We start from the raw sequence: 9,779 nt of genomic DNA, 5'->3' as shown, positions 1-9,779 counted from the left end.
CTACTGCCACCACTTTCTACCAACGTACACCACCGCCACCTTCCACCGCCGCCACCGCCGCCTTCCCACATTGACACCGTCGCCACCTCCTTCCAACATTGCCACTGCCACTGCCTTCCAACACCACCACCTACCCCACTACCGCTTTCCTCCTCCATCACCATCCACCACCGCCCCTCCCACCATTTATTTTTAAAAAATTATTAAAGAATATCATTTTGTTAATTTAATTTATTTGTTATTAAAAGGGATATTTTTGAGAATTCAATTTAAAATTTATTTCATTTTAAATTTTAAATTAGTCCAATCAAACACTAAAATGATTATTATCATTCCATTCCTACACATTTTATATTTACAATCAAATAATAGAATGGGAATGACTATTCTATTTCATTTTCATTCGCATTCCATTCTTACTTACATTTCATTCCATTCCTCTTGCGAAACGTGTACAACCCAATTTGTAATCCCACGTGGAACAAGCCTTGGTTTGGCCCCCACAAAACTGAGAAAGACAAGATTTGTCTTCTCAAGTGGGACCCACCCCATATCTCTTTTTATCAAATCTGGGTCCCATATGACACGCGTCTATCATGAACGAACTAAAGGTGGGAACCACGTGATCGTCACTCTCATTAATTTGTCGTCATCACGAGGTTTAATTAAAGTAAGATCTCATAGATATTGGACCATCAACAATTGAAACAAACAATCAAATCATGGACAATAAATTAATATATACATTTTATAGTGTAGTATTTAGGCGGTTTGATTCCTCTTTAAGAATCATATTGTTTGAATTATTGGAGATTTAGTTTGACTTTTAGTAACATAATTTAAAGTTATTATACTTTAATTGCAACTTTTATAAGAATCAATCACAAGCACTTTGTAATTACCGACATAGATTGCAACTTTTATAAGAGTCAATCACAAGCACATTGTAATTACCGACATAGACGAATCCATCTAATAAGTAATTATAGTATTTTTTTTTTTTACATATTTGAGTAAATTTTATTACCATATATCAATATTTAATTTCATTATTATCAATATTTCATAACCACTATACTCTATTTTCACTTCCACTTAGATTGTCCATTTAATATCGTAATTTATCAAAGACTCGCCTATTCTAAAGATGATTAGACACTCTCGTAATCATAACTATTCATATATATATATGAATTAAGTGCAAAAAAAACATATATATGTATATGGATTAAATGCAAAAAAAATTCCTTTACTATCGATATAGTGCATATCAGTCCATATGTGGTAAAAAATCCCCCTATACTATCAATTTGGTACGATTGGGTCCCTGGTAGTGTAAAATGACAATAATACCCTCACTTCAGTTGAATAAATTAATAATTATAAATAAGGCCATGTAAAATGACCATTTTGTTCAAATTTATATAAAATAAAATTTGTTTAGTATAAGTATAAATCTCAAATTGTATAACCTAAACCTGAATATAATTAAATCTAAAACCAAACATGCCCTTTCAAATTCAAAAAAATTCGATCTCTTCAAATCCAAATTCATCACCTCACCAATATCAACCTTCGCCGGAAAATCAAACCAAGAACCCATTTCGATTCTATTGAAATTGAACAAAACCCTAGCCTTGTTCATCAGATCCAACTATTGTAATAACAATTCTGTCGAACCCAACTCGACTACACCATTTACAGAAGGTATACACACCATGGTCTGCAACCCAAACACCCGTCCCTGCCGAGCTCGCTCACAGGGTGAGGTGGCGAGTCTGTCGCCTCCGGCGACCCATATCGGAGCCGAATTGAAGAAAGCCTGACCCGGAAGAGCACTTACATTAGCAAACGACTAAGTCATTGACACTAGAAAGAACCACTTCGTATCGGAAACTTCTTCGTCAACAGCTTTGTCCGGAGAAGCACAGGAACCAGAAATAAGTGAATTGAGCTCCCGGAGCACCTTTTTCCGGTGCTCTTACTCCTCCGCCGACAAAGATGACACCGTTTTGCGCTTGGGCTCGCCGACGATTGTATCACGCGCAAGTTTCTAAAGGAACAGGCCGAGATCGGAGTTATCGAGAGATGACTTATTGAGAGCTAACAGCTTTTTGTTCAGGCATTCTCACATGACAATTTAGATGGTTTTGTAAATATGCGAATCTACTGTTTCTTTTTCTGTTTTTTTCTTATTAGTCATGCAGCAGAGCTAACCCTAATGCTTAAAACCCATTGTTAGATCTTTTAGGGTTTGTTTGTTATTTCAATTCTCATTTGTTTACCTGAAATTGAAAAGATAAGGCATGGAATCAATCTCTCTCTATATATATGTTCTTGTGCTTTTATAGAGATACTTTTTGTATTTGACAAAGACACAAAGTTTGTGCTATGTTTTCACAATCAATGAGGCTGGGGCTGGTTTGGATTCTATCTGTACAACCAACATGTGAGCTCTCAATTTTCACATCAGCTTTTACATCAACCAACATGTCGGCGATTGCTGTTTTGGGTCTCCACTCGTTTGGACAGAGAAATTTTACGATTAATTTGGGGAAGGTTAGGGTATAGATTGGATTGCAATTGCATGTGTCTGTAATACATTTGTGTGTATATAAAAGAGAGAGAATGAACAGACGAAATAATGGTGGCGGTAGTGGTGGCGGCGGTGGCAGAGGAGAGAGAGACATGGGTTTGGAGAGATCAGGTTTTTTGGTTTTGCTTGATCTGGGTTTTGCAAAGGTGAGGGTGAGATACAAAGAGGGAGAAAAGAGAATGCAGAGGGGATGAGAGAGGGAAATGATTAGGTGCGGGTGTAAGCATGTTAGGTGTGGAATATAAAAATAATTTTTATCACATCTGTCTACAATTGATTGGTATAGTCCACCAACCTTTTTTGCACAAATGCTAAGGGACTTTTATGCACAAATGGTGAGGGGCAAAATGGAGAACAAAAGGGTAAAATGAGGTTTTAAGTTTTATTTTTTGTAAAAAATTGCCAGAGGGACTGGTTATGCACCTTTTTTGAATTTTGTGGACTTGCATGTATTTTTTCAAAAAGTAAGGACTTATTCTATACAAAGTCTATATATCCGGAGGGGTTTTTTGTACTTAACCCTATATATATATATATATATATATATATATATATATATTAGTTCAATATAAACATTTTATTTTAATTATACAAATTGAGGTAAGATAAAACTGTGGTGCCTAATACAGTCATCCTTTAACAAACTTTCTTCGGACTAAAATAACCTTATTTGCAGCCAGAGTCCATCCAACTGGTAACTCAGATGGTGCGAATTGGAAATCAATCTCCTGCCTCTAATACAACTATTACACACATAACGTCCACATAATCTTGAAAAATGACCATCTAATAAGTAAGCTCTGCTCCTAAATAAAAATTCATGTTTAAAAATTAGAGTTTTTAAGGAGATATGCAATTAATGCATTGTCTTCTTTTAAAATTATCAAATTGTCCTTTTTAATTTAAATATATATAATTACAAAGTTTGAAATTTTTTTAAACAGATAAAGGACAATGATAAAAATATAATGAAAAGATGCTTTGACTTTTCAAAGAAGATAACCAATTTGAGACATGTAAAAAGAGAAAAATAGACTACTAATCAGGGACGCAGAAAGTAATATGAGTGTAGACTATTGAAAAAGAAACAATGATAAATAAAAATGATACAATGAATGATGGGAGTGACTAATTGAGATTTTATTAATAATTAATGAGTAGATATTATGGTAATTGAACTTAGATATAGTTGAAATTGAGGTGCAAAAATAAAATGACCTAAGACTATTAAAATTGTTAGTTTTAATTATCTAAATATTTTAAGATAAATATTATTTTAAAAGTCTCAATTAAACAATAGAAAATATAAAATTTTACATGAAAAATCTGTTCGCTTTAGAACAACAATTTATGGGCAGAGACTAATGCAAAAACTATAAAAGAAAGAAATTCAAATAAATTACACAAAACATAGAATCCATGATAAATCTTGTGAAGCACCTAAAAGCCACCTTCAAACAGTGAGAATGGATAAGGCGGTGGCCTCTCCTCCACCCCACTAGCCATTGCTGCCAAGTTATAACCCATATCTCCACCACTATTATCACACCGTGAAACATTATTCACCGGTGACGCCACCATAAAACCACCCACTGTGGCAGCAGCAGAAGCCGGCAAAGCCCGGCTAGGAATGGCGGCCGCGTAGTTATAACCTTCTTGAGTGATTAGTGGCCGACCCATAACTTCCCTTTGGCTCAAACACGCCGTAGAGCAAAACGTGTCGATGCCGAAATTAGCGTCTGGTGAAGATATTGACGAAATTACCCCTAGGTTTGCACCATGCACTTCATCTTCTCTCTTGACTGAATTTGTTACTGCCATTGCTGATGATGACGGTGATGGTGATACCATAAGACGTCTCTTTTTCTCAGTCAACCCATTGGTGCTCTCTTTTTCAAGGATCATACGTGGTAAAATGTCCGGATCATCCACAACTTTACACAAAAACGACATCATTTGATGTGGGCGCCTCTCCGTTGCCTCTAACCTCTTGTTCATGCCTTCAAGCTCTTGCTCTAAACCCTCCTGTTCTCTCTTTAACCTCTCAATCTCCGTCATCAATATCTTCTCCTCCTCCTCATCATCCTCTCCATGCTTGTGAACCCTACTGTGCTTCCTCCTTGTGATGTTCTTCAACAAATGCTTTTGTCCACGAAGAAACCACTGGTTCGCAAACTCCCACCCGTCCGGATCAACCTTTCTGAATCCCTGTTGCATATATAAAAAGAGCTAGTGTAGTGCACGAGATTTTGACCATTGCAAAGTATAAGGGTGAGGTGTGTAGTATATAACTATATATATATACATAATTATATAAGTATATATAAATGCTGTGTTTATACAACTTACATATGTGTTGAGCTGACGGACAAAGCTTGAGAAATTGTTGTGCTTGAAGTATGCAGGGAGGATTGTTTGTGAGAAATCTATTGGGTCGATTACGATGAAGCTGTTGTTGGCTTTGCCCCATATGATGAAACCGTCGGTCGTCGGATCGTTGACCATCTGATAAGTCTTCATAATGAATGGTGCGATTACGTTGTTAGCTTCCATCTCATAAGAGTTACACTGACTATCTGCAACTCACTGCCTCTTCCTTTGTTTTGGTTTTGTTGTGTGGATTTTTGTGAATGCATTCAATCTAGTGGAGGGAACACGGTAATTTATAAGGGAGTCAAGTACAGTAACAGGTGGGGACGACGCGGTTGATATTTTTTGAGTCACGTACAGTAGAGGTTTAGATATTTTCCAAGTTCGTGTGTAAGTTCCACGCGCGGACAACGAGAGTGGAGCCATCAATTTCAAATTATTTACGTACGTGGCACCTTTTACCATCTACCACGTGTAACAACATATCAGAATGGTCAGACTGTGAGATCGGTAATTAAGCTAAGGTTTGCTAAAGTTGCTTCAAAAGATTTTTCTTTTTCTTTTTCTTTATTCCTCCTTAAATAAGTTTGCTCAAAAGGTTACGAATAAAAAAAATCTCGGCCACTGTTTGGAATAAAAATTGATGAAATTGAAGAAATTTTATTATAATTTTGTGAATTGTTTTTTTATAAATTTAAATTTTATAACTTTAATTTCGGAATATAATCTCAATTCTATATTCGGAAAACAGCGAAAGAAGACTACCTCTATACTTAGAGGATGCTGATACAAGAGTATATAACAATTGATGAAAAAAAATTGTGAAAATTACATAAAATTCAACGTAATAATAATGTCATTTATACATTTGAGCTAGGCCCTCTCTCTATTGGCGTTGATGCATGAATTGACGTTTTGAAATGTGGCACCTTAGATTTTTTACACGACGCCACTTCTTTTAAAATTGTAGTAGTGCCGGGGAGTGGGAAACATGCTTATTTGGTCAATACATTGCTTGATTTCATTTCCACTTCCTTCTTCAACTATAGCAGCTATAGTTATACCATTATATACTAACTATATAACCTACTGTAGTTGTTGTACCTTTTAAGTCCTACCATTCTTTTCAACAGGCGTTGCTGTCACACTTCGAATACACTCTCGCTTTAACGTTCTGCGTACGCTCTCGCTCAAATTCTCACTACTTATGACATAATTTTATCGTTCTCACGCTTTCACTCTTGAATTCGCTATCTTTCGCTTTACATGACTTAAATTATACCAATATATAGACGCAAATATGGTCATATATATATATATATATATGTGTATGTATGTATGTATGTATATACTAATTGATATATTTTATCACATTGTATTTTTGGCGCAATCCATTTGCAAAGATTTTAGCTTTAACATTTATATTTGGCTATATTATCATACTGAATACATGATTTCATATATATTAGGCTATGTTTTGTTACATAAAAATAAAATTAATGGAGGTGGAGAAAACTTCAAATACTCCAATTCTATTCAGCCGCGTATATATTAATGACGTTTCAATTAAGTTTTTATTTCTTTAATGGCTTAAATTAATGAGATTAGGTGGAGTTTCCATGCAAGCCTCCATACCATCAGTTTCTCAACAATTTATTTTTTTTAAATCAACATAATTAATAATAAATAAATAAATAAATTATTCTTGTTAATTTTTCTTCTCCAAGCAAAGGAAGATACACTGATTGCCCAAATCAAAAAGGGGGCCACCAATTCTTAATTAAACAAAGGATCTTACCTACCAGTCTGCTTCTTATATATCTTAGTTCATTATTCAACCAATCAAATTTAGGACATGCTAAAATAATTTAAATACACACACATATATATGTACTCATAAAAATGAAATAAAATGAAACAATGCAGATGCAGAATGTCAAGATATCGCTGACCCACCAAAATCCATGTCACTGAAATTTGAATTTCCATATCTATGTATATCTCATTTATAATCAAGGTTGTTAAAATCGAGATTCTACGTAGAATCGTCTTAGATTTTATAAAATCGAAATCGTAAAATCAGATCGTGAATTGTAAGATTCTATCAAATTGAGAAAAAATAATTAAAGCTAACTTCTTAAATAATAAGACCTGTAAAATATAACAAAAATAAGGTCAAAACACATAATATTACATATCCATGAGTTCACAAATCTCAAATCCTAACAATATTTCGAAATCCGAATATAAATAAAGAGAATGTAGCTCAAAATAATATGAGTTCACAAATCTCAAATCCTAACTCATCCATCTCTAAAGTTAGAAACTAAAATTACGTATCAAAAGGATTTTTTTTTTTTTTTTTTTTAACCCAATGCAATTTCCTTCTTTTCTTTTTTTTCTTTTCGAAAGGTGAAGAAATAAAAAGACCTTTTTGTCCACCAATCTAAGTTTTACAGTGCATGTGAGTGACCTTATTAGTCACAAGCATGAAATTAATCAAAAGTTAGCAAAACAAAATTAATGAACCACATGTTAAAACGATTTCATTATACTATCAGTTTAGACTACAAGATTATATCTTGACTAGCATATCCGGCAAGTCTTCTAAGTTTTTAAATTATTTTAAATTTTTAATATATATGATACGCCTTAATTTATAAAAATAAAATAAAATAAAATAAAATTAGTTAAATGAAAATATTGATCATAAAACCAAAATTTGCCTAAATTTGTTAGCCACGAGTATGCATCCTTGAGATATAATTGATCATTTTAATTTTTTATAACTAAACACAAAAATATATTATGGAACAAATTGATATATATATATACATATATATATATATTTCTTTTTCTGCCACTAATGAAAGATAATTTATATTTTATAGAATAAATATTTAACTTTGTATACTATACTTGAGCCAGGCCTCTTTTATTTTGTAGTCCAGAAGAAACCAACCCAAAAATAAAGGAACTAACCCAAAAATAAAGGCCCAAACAACTAATTTTGTAGAATCGTGTAGAATCGTACGATTCTACAAAATAAACAATTTTGCTAAGATTTGGATCGATTATGGATTTTGAATCGTAGAATCGTGCGATTCTAAGACTCAAAATCGGAATTTTAACAATCATGTTTATAATAGTAGCTTTACACATCAATCACTGGTGCATGTCACTGTCATTAACTTAAAATTTCAATTACATTGTAAAAAAATTTAAGCAAATTACTTTACTCCTTTGAAGATTCAAACTCCAACATTCACTTTGAGAAATAGAGAAAATATGACTTATTCACAAATTTGCAACTTTTTTAATTATTTAACCATACTTGCCGCCTAGCTCAAGGTATATATATATATCATTCGAATCTTGTACATCTAAGTTAGTACCTTCGTTAATTAAAGTGTGAGGTCGTCTCGACCTTTCTGGTGTGGAAGTGCATAATGCTCTTTAATTGGCAATGTTTCAACATTAAATGAATTTAATTCCCTGGCTACCAGGTCACTTGCCAGTTGCAAACCAATATTTTTTTTTTGATTTTTTTTTTTTTTTTTGGGACTTGCCAACCAATATTTACTTTCCCAACCAACTCAGGTGTGACCAAATGTCAGTATCATATGTTATGTTGTCTTGTACATTAAAAGAATAATTATACTTATTTCTCGTGTTAGTGTTGATTTTGATTCAAATATATTAAATGACTAAATAAAATAAAAAAATTTAATCGAGTATCATATTTTATAATATTAGAGGTCCACATAGACCTTAATCATGCTGGTATATTAGAGGTCCGTTATTGTTGTTGCTATCGGACAGTCGTTATCTTGCACCCTAGAGTCCTAGAAATATGTGACAATATGTTGGTGTATCATTAAAAGGGCATCTTTATATGTACACTTACATGTTAATCACGCTAGTTGTAACTTTTAACATATAATAATGGGTACGTAGGATTAGTATGGCCGAGACACTTCCAACTTTGTCTGTTAATGACTACAGAATTAACAGTAATGTAGCAAACACAGGTCTCTGATTGGTCGGTAAGGGTGTGGAAGATCTAATACTGATCATGCGTTTTCTTAAGGTCTAAGTTTGATAAGCAATAATTGAGAAATGCAAATAACATTTCAGGTCAACCAATGATTTTTTAATTAAGATAACGACTTGTGATACCCACTTGTAGCAACACATATTTGACTAATTCGTCATCATTAACTACCCTATGAGAATAGCTACCTAGGTATAAATGTGGTGCACTATCTTATAGATACGGCCTTTAATTAGATCAATTATATTTTAGTAACTTCACTAGCTGTTCGTCATTACCACTGTGACATAGTACATGGGAACCCTAGAAAATAAGTTTGGTGTTCTAACGACTTTGATTTAATCACCATTTAAAACTGAATTGGTTGCTTAAAAGAATCAAGTCAACTCAAATTAATCAATTAATTGGTTCCAAATTAACTGACTTTAAGTATCATTTGCTTATTGAAAGAAAGAAATTGGAAAATGAAAAACAAATTGTACAAATTTAAATGAATTTTTGCAACACGTGATCTAGTTAAAAAACAGAGAAAAATTGAATAATTTGGTCCAGTTATATATATATATATATATATATATATATATATTTGAACAGATTATTATAATTTTTTAATATAATTGAATGGATTAATTTCAGCCCAATATACAAAAGTTAGAACAATATATCAACCATCAAGTTCAGCGGAATTTAGTTGGCCCACCACAACTTCTGTAGGACCTGGTGCATTGCAGCAACCAAACCCTTATTGTCTTGCAAACC

General features: G+C 33.1%; 1 protein-coding gene across 1 annotated transcript; it reads right to left on the bottom strand.

Annotated features, from left to right (window-relative positions):
* Positions 1 to 3,935: 3,935 nt before the first annotated feature.
* LOC132279379 (heat stress transcription factor C-1) lies at positions 3,936 to 5,193 on the bottom strand. The gene is made up of 2 exons (XM_059781336.1): positions 4,946 to 5,193; positions 3,936 to 4,804 (listed from the first exon to the last, which is right to left on the bottom strand). Exons 1-2 carry the CDS (start codon positions 5,147 to 5,149, stop codon positions 4,037 to 4,039), a joined length of 972 nt encoding a protein of 323 aa, XP_059637319.1. The 5' UTR covers positions 5,150 to 5,193; the 3' UTR covers positions 3,936 to 4,036.
* Positions 5,194 to 9,779: the final 4,586 nt, after the last annotated feature.

Source organism: Cornus florida, unplaced genomic scaffold (assembly GCF_030987335.1).
Source record: "Cornus florida cultivar Cherokee Brave unplaced genomic scaffold, ASM3098733v1 CherokeeBrave_3.0.0_Hap2_Chr10, whole genome shotgun sequence".
NCBI lineage: Eukaryota > Viridiplantae > Streptophyta > Magnoliopsida > Cornales > Cornaceae > Cornus > Cornus florida.
Note: the sequence above shows the minus strand (reverse complement) of the source record. Positions and strands in the feature narration are given on the sequence as shown.